This window comes from Bos javanicus, chromosome X, assembly GCF_032452875.1.
Source record: "Bos javanicus breed banteng chromosome X, ARS-OSU_banteng_1.0, whole genome shotgun sequence".
NCBI lineage: Eukaryota > Metazoa > Chordata > Mammalia > Artiodactyla > Bovidae > Bos > Bos javanicus.
In genome coordinates, this window is record NC_083897.1 from 16,123,326 (window position 1) to 16,139,973 (window position 16,648).

The 16,648-nt window shown below is 37.3% G+C and overlaps 1 protein-coding gene and 1 non-coding gene across 8 annotated transcripts in view; one reads left to right on the forward strand and one right to left on the reverse strand.

Annotated features, from left to right (window-relative positions):
• Window positions 1-16,648, reverse strand: part of MBNL3 (muscleblind like splicing regulator 3) — a 121,039-nt gene that overhangs the window by 60,774 nt on the left and 43,617 nt on the right. For 5 of the 7 annotated variants that reach the window (XM_061408338.1, XM_061408337.1, XM_061408339.1 and 2 more), the window contains exon 2: window positions 8,361-9,209. In XM_061408338.1, coding sequence (XP_061264322.1) covers window positions 8,361-8,537 — 177 coding nt within the window. In that variant the 5' untranslated portion in view covers window positions 8,538-9,209. The remainder of the gene's footprint in view (window positions 1-8,360; window positions 9,210-16,648) is intronic. The other 2 variants (XM_061408335.1, XM_061408332.1) reach the window with 1 other exon arrangement.
• Window positions 585-687, forward strand: LOC133243554 (U6 spliceosomal RNA). The gene has a single exon (XR_009735110.1). It is a non-coding gene; the product is annotated as a U6 spliceosomal RNA (small nuclear RNA).

A 16,648-nucleotide genomic window follows, 5' to 3' on the forward strand; every position in this document is an offset into this window, starting at 1 on the left:
TAACAAGGCTGACCTGCTACTGCAATATCTTCAGCTGATCTGTGACAGGTACCTCCCTAGCTGGCCCAGACTTTGTACTAATGAGTATATCTATAACGGCATCAGACATCAAAGAGTTTCTTGCAGTGAAGCTATACATGATCCACAGCCCATTACAATCCCCGATTCTGGCTAGCTAACTCAGTGCTGCAGGGTTTGGAGAGAAGGATGGGCAAGTGAGTAGAGACAGCTCAGTGTTCTGACTCTCAGTGATTTAAAAAAGCGCAGTATCACTAAGTTAGATAACTTGCTCTAAAAATAAAACACCCTGGCCCCTCTTCCTTCTTGTTTTCAAAATTAACAGCCAGAATAATTGTCAAAGAAATAAATAAAAGAATTTTAAAGTCTTCATCTAAACACAATATTGTGAAACAACAAATGAGGGAGATATTAGGAAAAGGAAAGATGACTTTTCCCCCTTTCTAAAGTAACAAAAAGTAAAGGAGAACCACACAACGTCGAAAGCAGGGCATCCCAGTGTCACATGGGACAGTCTGACCATAAGCGCTGGATGCTTTTGGTTTAGTAAAACAATAGCCCAATGCTTGCTTTGACAGCACATAGTCTAAAATTGGAAAGATACAGAGACGATTAGCATGGCTCTCGCACAAGGATGACATGAAAATTTGTGAAGCGTTCCATATTTTTGAGCAGTATGTTTCTATGTTTCTCCTCAGAATGAAATGAATGCTGCAAAGGTCAAAAACAGAAACAAAATACAATAATCCCAAATGATGTTTTCTCTTATCTCCTTTTTCTCCATGGGAAAAAAGACTGAAATGATTGGAAGAACACTGCAGTTTTCAGGTTCTTTTGATTATTGCTTATGTGACCCTGGGCAAGGGACTCTCGCTCTCACTAGGTCCCTAGTTTCCTATCTGTAAGTTGTAACAATCTCAACTGAATATTCTACATTCGCAGGTTTTGATTTGCTAGGTTTGTGAAGCGCTATTATGGGTATGAGTGCTCTCATTAACTATTTCAATTATCTGACTCATCTAGCTGGTTGAGGTGAGTTTCAGGATCAGCCATTGCATGGATTTCAGAGCTTTCTCATTACCACACCCAGAGTTTAAAAGAAGAAGAAAGAAAAGCAAAAAAACTAATACTCCACTGTATTTCTGAGCACCAAAAAAAAACAGAAGGTGCATGTGCAAGACTAAGAAAGTTCTTTTTAAAACATTTAACTTTGAAATTATTTTAGATTTACAGAGAAATTGCAAAAATAGTACAGAGTACCCCTGCTGCTGCTGCTGCTGCTAAGTCGCTTCAGTCGTGTCTGACTCTGTGCGACCCCAGAGACGGCAGCCCACCAGGCTCCCCCGTCCCTGGGATTCTCCAGGCAAGACCACTGGAGTGGGTTGCCATTTCCTTCTCCAATGCATGAAAGTGAAAAGTGAAAGTGAAGTCGCTCAGTGGTTCTCGACTCTTAGCAACCCCATGGACTGCAGCCTACCAGGCTCCTCCACCCATGGGATCTTCCAGGCAAGAGTACTGGAGTGGGGTGCCATCGCCTTCTCCGAGAGTACCCCTGGAGACCCTTAACTTAGATTCCTATGTCAATGACTTATACATCCATCATACATACCACAGTTATCAAAACCAGGAAATTAACTTTACTGTAATTCTATTAAGTAAACTGGAGACCTTATTTGAATTTCACCAATTTTCCCTCTAATGTGCTTTCTCCACTCCAGGATCCAATCCAGGATCCCACATAGTATTTATCTGTCATGTTTATTTTAATCTCCAATCTCTGACAGTTTCTCAGTCTTTCCTTGTCTTCCATGAGCTTGACACTTTGCTCGCTGGGTGCTTCTTCAGGTTGGCTCCAGTGTCCAGCTATCAGGCCCCTTCCTTTTCCAAGCACTTCCTTACTTTCTGGAAGCACAAGATGTCACAGACTCATATTTTTCCTGCCTCAATCCAGCTCTAGTCATTACTCTGAGGATTCCCTGGTTCCTTTAATGGAGAATGGAATTTATTTGGTGAAAAGACATGTCTGGAATGCTTGTGGTGTGCCAGGTTCTATTCCAAGTGCCTTAGGCGGATCATCACATTTGAATGCTTAGGAACGCAGGTGTTAGTCACACAGCTGTGTCTGACTCTGTGCAACCCCATGGACTGTGGCCCGCCAGGCTCTTCTGTCTATGGGATTCTCCAGGCAAGAATACTGGAGTGGGTAGCCATTCTCTTCTCCAGGGAATCCTCCCCAACCCAGGGATCGAACTGCACGGAGAATTCTTTACCGTGAGCCACCACCACATCTGAATGCTCAGGAACTCAGGAGGTACATGCTAATAGGAACATTGTTTTCATAGGGGAGGAAATTTAGGAACAGGCAGGGTGGGTACTTACCCAAGACCATATAGCTGGTGAAACCTGACCCATCAGTGGGAAAGCCTAAACAGGGTTAAGGAATACAGTTGGCACGTGAAAAATTTCTCGAACATAGTAGTCAATAGAAAGTGAAAGTGAAGTCACTCAGTCGTGTCCAACTCTCTGCGACCCCATGGACTATAGCCCACCAGGCTCCCCTGTCCATGGGATTTTCCAGGCAAGAATACTGGAGTGGGTTGCCATTTCCTTCTCCAGGGGATCTTCCCGACCCAGGGCTTGAACCCGGGTCTCCTGCATTGAGGGCGGACACTTCACCATCTGAGCCACCAGGGAAGCCCCAGTCAATAGAAGGTAGAATTTACTACTATTATTATTATTACATGGTTCTCATAAACATAATTTCTGATGGCCTCATAGAATTTGAAAAGTAATATATTTTAATTTAACAATATTTATAAAATACCATTCCTTCCTAAGTTTTAAAAGCCTTTTGCATTGCATGGAACAAGTGAAACATTTTTTTAAAAAAAGAAACAGTTCTCATTAAATATTGAAAGAACATATACCAACATGGGAAGGGTTTCACTGGGTAATGGAATTACAGGTTAGGTTTCATAATTATTTTTATCTCTATATTACAGTTTTCTAGAAAGCATATGTTTTTATTTTCTGATCAGAAAAAAAAATAACCATGATAATTGGTATATTTTTTAAAAGTCTATGATGGGAGAAGATCAAGTAGTATTTAGATATTTTCTGATACTCTGGGAAAAATCTGAAGCTGACAGGAAGGATAAAGGGAGGGAGAGGTTGACTTTGCAGGATCAGCAAGTGGGAGTGAGAGGAAGAGAGAGGTCTATAAGAAGGCAGAAGGTAAGGCAAGGTTTATGCAGCACACACACAATTCTATACAGAGTGAAAGGAAATGCATAATGTTGGCAGTGGTACTGGGGATGACATTTTATTACAGTTTATTACACTTTATTTTTATCTTCTTGTGTATGATTTAAAAAATTTCTTTTGTATTTTTCCTTCCCTTCATAAAGATGAATAACTTTCTAAATTGGGGGAAAATGGTATTTATCATGAAACAAAAGGCAGAAAGTCTGTTTCCTGATGCAGAAGTTAGAGGTGCTGGGGGCGGGGAGGGGGGGCGGTGCTGACTCCAGCACAGGGGCCGCTCCATAGGAGCAGGTGACAAGGACAAGCACATCACAACATTTCTTGGGCTTCCCATTCTCCAGGGTTCTGTCTTTCTGGTGGCCAGTAGTAATACTGTTGTTTCTCTCTTATGGTCCATTTTCTCCTATCTTTCTTGATTGACTATAAGTAGAGACTTCTAAGATGGATACTTTTCCACATTTTGACAGCTTGGATACTGGGTGACCCTTCAATCAATGGTATGTTGAGGAGATGTTGAATAAATGAAGATATTTATCGATTTTCACAAAAGGAGAACTGATCACTTTACAGCAGAAAAGCCAGCAGACACCATGTTTAGCAGGTGATAAAGGTAACCATGAGAGAGGAGATACATCAAGTACCCTCAAGTATGCACATCATTTCTATGGTTTTCTTACCAAAAAATGCACGACCTCAATCAAATCATGACATTGCATTCGACAAACCCAAATTGAGAGGCATTCTATAAGATGAGTGACCAGTATTCAGCCAAAGTGCCAAGGTCATGAAAGATATGGAAAGACTGAGTAACTGTCACAGATTGGAGAAGACTAAGGAGACATGATCACCAAACAGAATGTGGGGTCCTGGATTGAATTCTGGAGCCCAGAAAGGTCATTAGGAGGGAAATTTGTGAAATTCAAATAACGTCTGTAATTTACTTAATAGTATCGAACTACAGTTATTTCCTGGTTTTGATAACTGTGCTATGTATGGTATGTAAGTTGTTGACATTACAGGAAGCTGGGTGAAGGGTATGCAGGAACTCCTTATACTATTTTTGAAACTTTTCTATAAGCCTAAAATTACTTCAAAATAAAAACTTTAAACTGAGGCTGAGCCATCTATATGTATTTACTTGGATGCTGATTTTAATTCCATTTTTCTTTCAAGAGAGGTTTTTGAAATGTCCAAAATAGCATTGACTTTTACTGGTCAAAGATACTTCCTTTTTAACGTCAGTAATGTAAGAAGATCCTTAAGTAAAATGTTACTTTCCTTGAGTCTCAGGATGACAGGTGGTGTCTATATATTCTTTCCAGTGCAGGCAGACCTCTCTGATCAGCTCATAAATGGTTCTAAAACTTGAATAATCCAGAAACCCTTGGGATTATGTTGCTAGGAGTCTTCTGCTCCTGCTAAATTTTCCTTGAGCAAACAGGGATGTGGTAAATATTCAGTCAAAAATAATCAAATTTCAAATGGATGGAAATTGCTGTGACTAGTGATAATTACACAGAATATACTGGTAACTCAGGACAAAGTTAACTCAGGACCTAACAGGATATATTCACATCAATATACCTATACATCTGGTTTCACTTGCCGAAATATTATTATTATGCTTGTGATCATATGCAGTATTTGAAGAAAGTGTGGCACTGCTTTCTGTTTTTCCTCGCTCAGTTCCCATCTTCTAGGAATGTATATAGGTTGACATGGCTGTCCTGTGACTATGCTAGCTGCTAAGGCCCCTGCCAGGAAATTTTTGTTAAAAAACTACACAAGGTAGTAAGTAGGGTGGGCAGATGTGATGGATGTTGACCTTTCATAATTAGATAATGACAGAATTTATATCCTTCCTGGATAACAAGTGGCAGATATCACACTGCTTCAAGTATGGAGGAAGATAATATTGGCTATGAAAACAATCACAGATTTTGGGTTGGGATTTTCTGTGACGATCTTTCGTTAAAGTCAAGGGAGAGTCACTAAAAATACTAACCTAGATTAATTGTGAACTGTAATATCAAGAATTTGGCACAGAATGGGTTAAGCAATACTTTCTGAAATCAATTTTGCCAAGTGGACAGGACAACTGAGTTATAAGAAAAACAGCTACATATCAACATGAAATGAGACTCTTATGTAGCTGGAAATTAATCTATGGGCTGTGATGTCTAGATCTCTAACTGAAGATGGTGCATGCTTCATCACTGAATACTCAACATTCATAGAGTGATAGGCCCAGCACTTCAGCATAATGCACAATAAGCCATCAAGCTTAACCTCCTTATTTTCCTAACATTCCCTCATTATGAGATGAGTATAGGATATTGTGAACTACTATGCCTATTATGAAGGCAAAGAACCATCATCATCTGGTAGAGTACTTAGTGCTAATGGAATCCTTATAAAAACCAAAAAACCAAAAGCAGTCACCCAAAGCTCATCAAGTGATTGCTTCAGTTATTTAACCACTCATGGAAGAAGAAACAGTACACAGATACATTTCAAAAGTGTTTCAATCACAGAAACTCAAAGTGGTAGTGAACGCTGCAGTAACCATCGAGGTATGTTATTTGTATATTGTAGATATGGTAGTAGTACAACCCACTTAGGTCAACTGTTTTCATGCATAGTTTTCATGCATACCATGGTATGGTTTTTGTGTATATCAAGGATAAGGAATAATACAACAGGACTACAAAGCTTTTGTGCAGATATGGAACTGTGATGCATGTGCTATCTAAATGGCAAATTAATTTTTTTAAAGGCATTGTATATTTGAAATTCTAAGATTTTCATTAAAATTTGAGAATGTAAGGATTATGCAAATCGTCTTTATCCTGTGTGTCTGGTCATCAAAATTTTAACATATCAAAAATTATTTAAAAAACACTGGATACAGTGAGTAAACAGTGTATTTAAATAATTAAGTGGCTTATTAGTATTCATTGGCCAGTATCTTTGTAGTTTTTGAACTAAACATTTTCCAAGCTTTAAAGTGGTAGTGCAGTATTGCATTTTGTTAACAATCATGCTCCGTATTACTTTTCTTCAAAATGTTTTCATTATGGCATTCTTTTGCCTTTAAATGGGAAAATCGATGTGAACTATATCAATGATTAGTAAGATCACACATCTCTTCCTGCCAGATGCCTGAAAAGATAGAATTTACAAAGCCTGCAAGGAACTCTATTTTTAAGAGCAAGCCATAAAGACAGTGATACTTTGCTTGAGGATATGAGCGTGTCCCTTTGAAACATGAATGTGTAGTTTTAAATAATAGAGCCTTAACTAAACAACTGTTTTGAAGAACTCCTAAAACAACAGTTTAGTTAATAGTAAGAAGGTAACTTTGCACTTAATTCACTTTTTGGGTGGGGAGGAGGGATGCCACTTGGCTAGTGGGATCTTCCCTGACCAGGGACTGAATCTGGGGCCATGACACGAAAGCACCAGGTCCTAACCACTGGACCGCCAGGGAAGGCCTTAATTCATTTTTATAGTGATACACAGTTTTTCATTTATGTCATCTTACTGGAATCTCAGCAATAATCATGGAAGTTAGGGAGAGAAGAATTATCCATGCATTAGAAATGAAGCAACTCAAGCTTTGTCTGGAACTTCTGAAACAAGATACGTAAAGTGCGTAGTGCAGTGGTGGACCCTCTATACGGACTGGCTAAAAGATACGTAAAGTGCGTAGTGCAGTGGTGGACCCTCTATACGGACTGGCTAAAAGGCATTTCCTTCCCTCCTACTCCCGAACTAGTCCAGTGCTCTTTTCTATTCAAGGCACTGCCCAGTCCTTGATTTAAACAATACATAAATGATTTAAATAATACGTAAAATAATTATAGATGAAACTTGAATGAAAATGAAATAAAGAAAACAGAATAAGCCCTTTAGTCAGAATATCTGCTACAAAAAAGAGCAATTCAGACATTTTCAATGTTAGGAGTTGCCATTATCTTTATAACTAGTGACCATTCTTGAACTGGAATGGTTTGAAACAAAAACTAGCAATCAAAACATAAGCAAAAGTAACTACTTAAATAGGATATCATGATAAAATGTTTTCTGAATAAGTGATCATACAAAAGAATACATCTCTATTAGCCAATGCAGCCATAAATAAAAATGTTAATGAGATAAAATTGGTCTTGATAAAGTAAAACAGTATTAAGAAATTGAAAAGGTTCTTATTAATATCAATTCATTTTAACATATTTTGAAAAAAATCTCAAATGCATCATAGCAAATCTTATTAGTTAAACCAGGAATCTATGACCATTTTTAACTCCTATGCTTTAATTTGTACATGTTTACCCCTAATTTAAGGATAACCATGAATAAAACATGGAAATCAGTATATTTTTTGTTCTGCAATCATATATGTTCTATTCTATATAATATTTCATCCTCCCTCATATTTTATTTGTACTCTACTACATAATATTCAGGTTTGATAACCTTGGCAATAAAACTTTCCTTATAAAATGTGCTCACAAATCTGAAATTGGTCAATCAGTTATTTAGGAAGAAAATGATATGAACCTAGTATTGTAGCAGTAAGTTCAAGTTAAAGGTTCAAAGTAGACTTTGACTAAGAAAATTCAAAATGCCATCATTTTCCTCCTGGATGATGAGATTTTCACATTTTACTCTCTCCATCTGACTTTATTTACCCTCTGATTGGTCCCTGCCAAGTATCTTTTGGTAACACAGATAATAAACTATTTCAGTAAGGACTTCTCTAAGTTAATATGAGGATTATGATCACTGCATTAAAAATCTAAATAATAAATACAGAAGTAAAGTAAAGCAAGGCTACAGTTTCTCCTACAAAAATTCTTGAACTTTTTTCTCTATCTATCTTGGTCAGTGAGCTTTGATGGGTGTGCTTTAGTCTGGCTTAGTTCTACAAATACAAAGTCTCCATCCTGCCTTAAAAAACAAACCTATCACTTTCATACTATTAACCTGACTAATTTCAAAGTACAACATATTTCAAAATGCCCAGAAATCAACAAGTGTCAATTTTAAATGATATGCATTTAGATGAGACTCACCTTTAGAGAATCAAAACAAGCCACCACGCGACCATTTTCCACATGGCAAATTCTTGGCGGATGGGCAAACTTGCAATCTGCATCAGCTCGAGAGCAGGTTCCTCTCTGAAATTCTCTACACACTTCCAAAGTCAGCCACTTGGCATCACGAACCAGGGCAATACTGAAAGCCGTCATATTGAAAGTGAACTCAAAATCAAGTACACCTTCTCTAGGGCACTATTAGTGCTGCTGTTGAAAGGTTAAAAATAAATTCCAGCTAAATGTGAAAAGCTAACAGGTTGCTTTGGTGAAATGCTTCTTTGTTAGCACTTAGGGTTGAATTAAGTCAAATTCGGTCTGAGTGGTCAAACAAAAGGCCCACCGTAAAATAAAAATTGTATCAGAATAACCAAAAGTCAAATTAGAGACCAACTCTTAAGAAGGCAACTGTCAACGTTAAGATATTGAGTGTTTTGTTTTTCCTCTGCCAAAGTTACTTCAAATAACTGGCAGAATTTCAAAAGGATTCTGTGCTCTCCAGTTGATGTTTTCAATTATTCTTACAAAAGAGCATATGCTGCTGGCTGCCCGTCAATTTGTGGAATGGTCTCAGATCAAGGGGAGAAAAGGTTTTCTCCCTATATCGTGGATTTAAAGATTAGGATTGGTAGGATGTTAGAACTGCAAGATTTTTCTTTTGGTTGCAAAATCAGGAGGAGAGAAAATGACTATGAAAATTAAGAAAATTTGGGGGCACAGGTGGGGAGAGGGGGCAGTGATGGTGGTAGGGACACGGGTTTAGAAAGATACAGCTCTGAGGTGGAATCCAAGCTGCAGCGTTTTCAGAAAAGGCACTTTTCCAGAAACCTGCAAAAATAAAATAGATTAAAATTAGCTAATTTAACACAATGCTTTTGTTTTAAACTCTAGATTTGGAAAGCAGTAACATAACCTCTTTAAAACAGGAAGCATCTAGATACTGGGGCTTCCCCCGTCACTCAGCAGTAAAGAAACTGCCTGCAATGCAGGAGCCACAGGAGACGCAGGTTCAATCCCTGGGTCAGGAAGATCCCCTGGAGGAGGAAATGGTAACCCATTCCAGTATTACTAGTAGTCTGGAGAATTCCATGGACAGAGGAGCCTGGTGGGCTATAGTCCATAGGGTGCAAAGAGTCGGACATGACTGAGGAACTAAGCACACACGCATTCATCTACATACCGACGGTGCAGCGCAGCATAGTCAGCCATTGTCAGTAAGAAGGCCATTTCCCAGTGTAGAATTCTACTAGTAAAAGAAAGCCACCTCTTTGACTTACTGTTGAAATATAAGACTTGGCAACAGCCCAATTAAAAGGAAAAAAAGACTTGCATTTTGATCTGTTTGGGGGCAGAAATTCATTTGGGGTTCCACTGCACAGAAAATGCCAGACCCTGATGTGACATCCCTTTATGCACCTTTAGACACCTGTGTGTCTCCAGCTTTTAGAGGCTACCAAAGGCCTACCATTAAACTGGCTTTACTGTGGTCTGCTTGAAGGCTCGTTCTGCTCTCAGAATCCAGAAATCAGAAAGAGGACACTGTGTACTTGAAATGTAATTGTTGATGATCACATAAAACAGTCATGACATAACTAGCTGGAGACCCACTGCAAATGAGGTAGGGGAAAGACTGCAAAATGGAAAATGTGCTTCAGTTCAAGAAAGAAACCCTTGAAATGATGCTGGATTTATTTTTTTCTGTGTATTCTCTATTTAGGTCTCAGTCTTTATGAAGGGATATTGAGAAACTCAGAAGGAAGTTTCAGCGTGGACAAATAAGTGAGACAGAACGCACTGTTTCATACACTGGTCATACATTGAATACTGTGCAGTTTTAGGGTTTGCACTTCAACCCACTGTCAGCCAGCAACGATTTCCAGGAACTCAGAGAAGATAAATATTAATTTGCCAGCATTCTACCATGAACACGTACCAAAATTAACTGGGATTTTCTACAGCCAAAGTAAGCTCGGAGTATCAGACAAATCAACCGATTGTTAATCCATCAAAAAAGCAGTATTAAAGTTCTTGAAAACATTTCATTTATTTTTTTTCTTTTTTTTTTTAATTTTTTAACTTTACAATATTGTATTGGTTTTGCCATATATCAACATGATCCACCACAGGTATACACGTGTTCCCCATCCTGAACCCTCCTCCCTCCTCCCTCCCCGTACCATCCCTCTGGGTCGTCCCAGTGCACCAGCCCCAAGCATCCAGTATCGTTTTTAAATAGTTTCTTCAGTAATTTTACAAAATCTGAATTTTTGGTTTATCTTTACATTCACCTGATTTTTTAGATACTATTAGGAAATTAAATATACGGAAAACCCAAGCTTATCCATTTAAGAGCAAAACGTGTTTCTCTAAGTCATTCTTCATGGAAATATTTCCAAAACGTATTATATGTAGCTTTGCCTTCTTAAAAAGTCCTGAGCATAATTTGACCTCTGGTTGAAGACTTAGGGTTATAAATGTCCTGGGAAGTATTATAATTCTCTTTCAGTAGCAGATTGTTAATCGTCACTTCTACTGGTAACTTCCCTTCTTGCCACAGTATCTGCCATGGTGGACTGTCCAGCTCCTTTCTGGACTACATAATCGTGAATGTTAATTAAGAGTTAGTTATTCACTATAAGAGAGGTCTGGGGACAAAGTACCAGGCTTTCATGCAGAAGGTGTGTGGTGTGTGACTACTCTTACAGATTTGGAAACCCTTTTGCAATATGTTCCATGCAGTATATTCTGGAGGGTTAAGGTTGTCAGGTGAATGACCTCTAGCAAGCTAAACATTTAAAGTATATTCTTTAATTAAGCAGCCAGATTGGGAAATACAAATGAAAATCACAAAGTGATACCACTTCATATCCATTAGGATGACTACAATAAAAAAAGAGAAAAATTGGAGAAACTGGGGCTATTGAACATTGGTGGTGGGAATGTAAAATAGTGCAGCTGCTGTGGCAAACAGTCTGATGGTTCCTCAAACTGTTGAACAGTTACCATATGACTGAGCACTTCTATGCCTAGGTATAGACACAGAAGAACTGAAAGCAGGGTCTTGAAGACATATTTGTACACTCGTGTTCATAGCAGCACTATTCATAGTAGCCAAGACGTGGATACATTCAAAGTGTCCATCAGCAGATGGGTGGATATACAAAATGTGATATATCCACACAATGAAATATCATTCTATCCTAAAAAGGAATAAAGTATTGACACATGCCACAACATGAATGAACCTTGAAAAAATGATGCTAAGTGGAAGAAGCCAGTCATGATGGCCACATGCTGTATGGTTCCATTGATATTAAATCCTGAGTCAGAAAGCAAGTTAATGGTTGTAAGAGCCTGGAGAAGAGAAGAAAGTGGAATGACTACTGAATGTGTATAGGGTCTCCTTTGAGGGCGATGAAAATATTCTGGAATTAGATAGTGGTAATGGTTGCAAGGTTTCAAATATACTAAAAGCCCATTCACTAAACTGTGTACTTTAAATGAGTGAGCTGGACAGTATGTGGATTATATATTGAAAAAGCTATTTATTAAGTCTAAAGAGACACGACAACAACAAAAAAGTCTCACAGGTGATAGAATTGGCTACCCCAATCTTTTCTTTCTTAGATACAAATTCTTCTAAGTAGTATTCCTAAGTTGAACTTCAAGAGTAAATTCATTTCCACATCTGTGTTATAGAAAGTACTTCTAAATGAGTATGTCCTGTGAGTTTGTAAGTTTATATTTAAAGAAGTAGTCAAATTTAGTCCTATAACTAAATCATATAGGTTGCCTAAATATATATGAAAGAAAAAATAACACAAAAGAATGTATAGCTACATAACATTTATTTTCTCAGCGCGTAAGACAGTGAGTAAGGTTCTGGAGGAAGATTTTTTCTATCGGTCTATCAAGTACAGGAACAGTAATAAATAATAAATTTGAACTTTAAACTTTGACAAAGGAAAAATACAAACAGGAATTGAACTCTGGCCATGCATTTTATATAAGACAGAGGGAATGGGAGAAGGAATTTTCTTCATTTTTAAAATTGGCCTGTAACCTCTGATGGGCCCCTGGCCAGTTCCTCAAAACATTTCCAGCCAGAACTTGTCTGCATGTCTTCCTTCAGACTGGAACTATTTTTGGAGCTGGCACAGAACCAGCTAGGTGCAACAGCTAAAAAGAGCTGGCGTGACACTGCAGAGACGTTGGTTCCCTCGTGCAGCTTTGCTCATCTGTGTATAAAAGCCAGGGGTGAGGGGGTCCATTTTAAAAATCAACTTTGTTTGGGAGACAACACAACTTTATCTTAACTACTTTAGACTTGAGTAATAGGAATGCAATTTTGCTTTTCATGATTCTAAGGAAGAACTTAAAAAGTTACCATTTCTTAGTACATTTGTACTTGTATAGTATTTTTATAGTGTTTTTATCTCATTGATCTTTGGAGCCCTAAAAAATACTCTACAGCATAGGAGATAACCCAAAAAAGACCAGAGAAAGAAATGAAGTTCAAGGAGGTTAAATTATTTATCTGAAGTTACACAGCCTTTAGTGGTAGAAGCACAGCTCCTGGCAAGATTCTCTGACTCTAAATCTCATGCTTAGATCCTGGAAGAGAAATGTAGCAGTTTCCTATCTCTTATCTCTCTCAGGATTCTTAAAGAAGGAAAATCAAGCATTTCTGTGTAGTACTTATGATTCCTTCTCAAAGTTATGTTCACACATATTGTACTGCCATCTTCATAATATCTCCAAGTTGTGCTATACCAACATTTATCCATGTCTACTATATGCCAAGCAGTGTTCTAGATGTGGAACAAGACAGATAAGGTCCCTGCTGTCATGGAACTTCCTATGCTCATTTAAATAGAGAAGAAACAAAAGGCCTAGTTAAGTAGAATGATTATGAGAGTTTATGAAGGGCTGGAAGCAGACTCTAGGTATTCTAACATGAGCCTCCAATTCACCCATGAATGGTACATCAAGCACCGTAACTTAACGACACTCTTAAACACACACTCAAACATTATTGAATAGAAACAAGTCAAAAAAAAAAAAAAAAGAAAGAAACAAGTCACTAAAAGCAGTATCCCAGAAATTACCAAGTTTTACTGCCTTTAGGATTCCTCTTGAAGACAGTACTACTGTTCCCATTTTATAGATGGGGAAACAGAGGTGGGGAAGGTTTGAGTCTTACACAACTTCATGTAGCTACCATCAAGACCTGGTTCAAACCCACCAGTCTGAGACCAGAGCCCACCTTCTTAATCATGTCACAATATTGTATCTCTCTTATGGTACAGATCACACTTTTTAGGCTCTTAACTTTTCTCCCTTATTAGATTGTAAATTCCATAAAAATAGAGACCATGTCTTACTTAGTTTTTCTCATTTCAAATTCGAGCATTTAAGCATTTCTTGGGATTCTTACTGTGAAAGGTCAAAGATTAAATGGTAACTAACCCTTTCAAGCAAGGAGTTTTGTCAGTTGAGAACCTTCTAGGCTGACTGAGCTTTGGCCACCTCTGTCAGTTTCATATCTATCAGACACGTAAAGTCGAGTATTTTCTCATAATTCTAGCTTTCAAGTTGAAGACACGACTGAGCAACTGATCTGATCTGATTAATATTTGAAATTATTGATATATACAGCACTCAGTTTCCATAAGGAATGGTCTATTACTGCTCTTTTGATAGCAACAATATCTTATCTTGGATTTTTTTAAATGTCATGATTATTTTGATCGGGATTGCATTAAATCTGTAGATTTCTTTCGGTAGCATGGCCAATTTTTCCAATACAAGAGCATGGGATATCTTTCTATTTCTTTAAATCATCTTCAATTCCCTTTAGCAATGTTTTATTGTTTTCAGAATATAAGTCTTTTATTTCCTTGGTCAGGTTTATTCCTAAGTATTTTTTCATGTGATTTTTAAAGGGGATTTTTTTTTTAACAGAATTGGAACAAATAATCCTAAAATTAATATAGAGCCATAAAAGACCCCAAACTGCCAAAGCAATCTTGAAGAAAAAGAAAAAAGCTGGAGGTATCACGCTCCCTGACTTTAGGCTATACTATAAAGCTACAGTAATCAAAACAGTGTGGTACTGACACAGAAACAGACACATGTCAACGGAACAGAATAGAGAGCAAGAAAATAAACTGACACACCTATAGTCAATTAATTTTCAACAAAGGAGGCAAAAAGATACGATGGAAAAGACAGTTTCACTGCAGCACTATGTACAATAGCCAAGATAAAGAAAAAGTCCAAGTGCCCATCAACAGATGACTGGATAAAGAAAATGTGGTGTGTATATATGTGTATGTGTGTGCGTGCTTAGTCACTTAGCCACGTCAGACTCTTTGCAACCCCATGGACTGTAGGCTGCCAGGCTACTCTGTCCATGGGATTTTCCAGGCAAGAATACTGGAGTGGGTTGTCATACCCTCCTCCAGGGGATCTTCCCAACCCAGGGATTGAACCCAGGTCTCCCGCATTGCAGGCAGATTCTTTATCATCTGAGCCACCAGGGAAGCCTATATATATATATGTATGTATGTGTATGTATATATACATATACACACACATAATGGCATACTACTGAGCCATAAAAAATGAAATATTGCCATTCTCAGCAACATGGATGGACCTAGAGAGTAGCATATTAAGTGAAAAAAGTCAGACAAAGACAAATATCATATATCACTAATATGTGGAATTTAATATATGATATAAATGAACTTATTTATAAAAAAGAAACAGACTCACAGACACAGAAAACTAACTTACAGTTACCAAAGGGGAAAGGGACAGGAAGAGATAAATTAGAAATTTAGGATTAGCAGATACAAACTACTATACATAAACAAATAAACAACAAGGTCCTACTGTATAGCATAGGGAATCATATTCAATATCTTATAATAAGCTATAATGGAAAAGAACATGAAAAAATATATATATTACATATATTTAAAGGTTCACACATTTTCTCATGGAATTTTTCTTGATGGTAAAACAAAATAAATAAATATTTTCAACTGATACAATGGAAATAGTACCTTGCTCCAGAGCGGCTTGCAAGGTCACTGACAGCAGCTACTTTCGCCCTCACTTTTTGCTACATTTTCCTCATCTCCTCCTTTCTTTTACCTCCCCTTCACAAGTCAGCACATAACACAGAAACATTGCCAATGCCTGGTCCAGAAGATCACAAAGATGTTCTCTGGCAGCTAAAGCAATATCTCAAGAGGCATTTCTTTAAATGCATTTATCAACCTCCTGAATAAACAATGAAAACAATGTTTTCTTTCTTTCCATTTTAAGCTTTCCTTACATCTGTATTACCTCGGAATTCCTTGTGGCCATTTATTTTGGCTCTATGAATATATGACATGCCTGCCACACACTGCTTGAATTGGCAGGCTGACAAAGTTTAAAAGCTTTCAAGTTTTCGAATTTGCTTCAAGTTCTATTTCCCTCACGTGTTTTGCTTAGTGGTCCACCAATCTGTGTTCTTCAAGCATATGAGAGGTCCTCAGATCTACAGATGGAAACCATGATTTCACAAGCATCTGATGGAAAACTGAGTTTTCTATCTGAACAAAAAAATAAGTCTCTGAAAATAAGGATATTTCACCTATGTGCAGAATTTTTTCATTAAGCTTTTAAAAAAAAAAAAAAAAAGCCTCACTGAATTTTTTTCACAATATTCCCAGGATAATAGCTTTATCTTTTACAAAACTCAGGTAAGTCAAAGTATTCTATTTCATAAAGCAATTATTTTATTATTTTATTTCATATTTCATTATTTTATTTCATAAAACCTCAGTTCATACACTGGTCATAAAAGGGAAAAAAAAAAACAGGTGCTACAGTGTCTCTTTCAAACATATGTGATTGGTTTTGTTGGTCAGAGGAGTTCATCTTTTTAAAAAAATAAAAAAAGATCTCTTTAAAAATAATATATTACATTATGAGAATTTGCTAATAAATGCCATGTAAATATTTAAAACTAATCCAGTTTAACGTAAAAACAACCTAAAACTGGATTCTGAACACAGTCGTTATATAAAAGCACTGGTTAATTGCTTATGTCTGTGGGACAGAAATCCCAGAGCCACTAAAAGATAACAAAAAAACTGAATTTAAAATTGAAGACGACAGGAAGTTAATATACTTGGCAATTAAAACCCTATAATGTTTAAGCATTTGAGATGAAAGAAATACAAAATGTCACAAGACTGATTGCATTT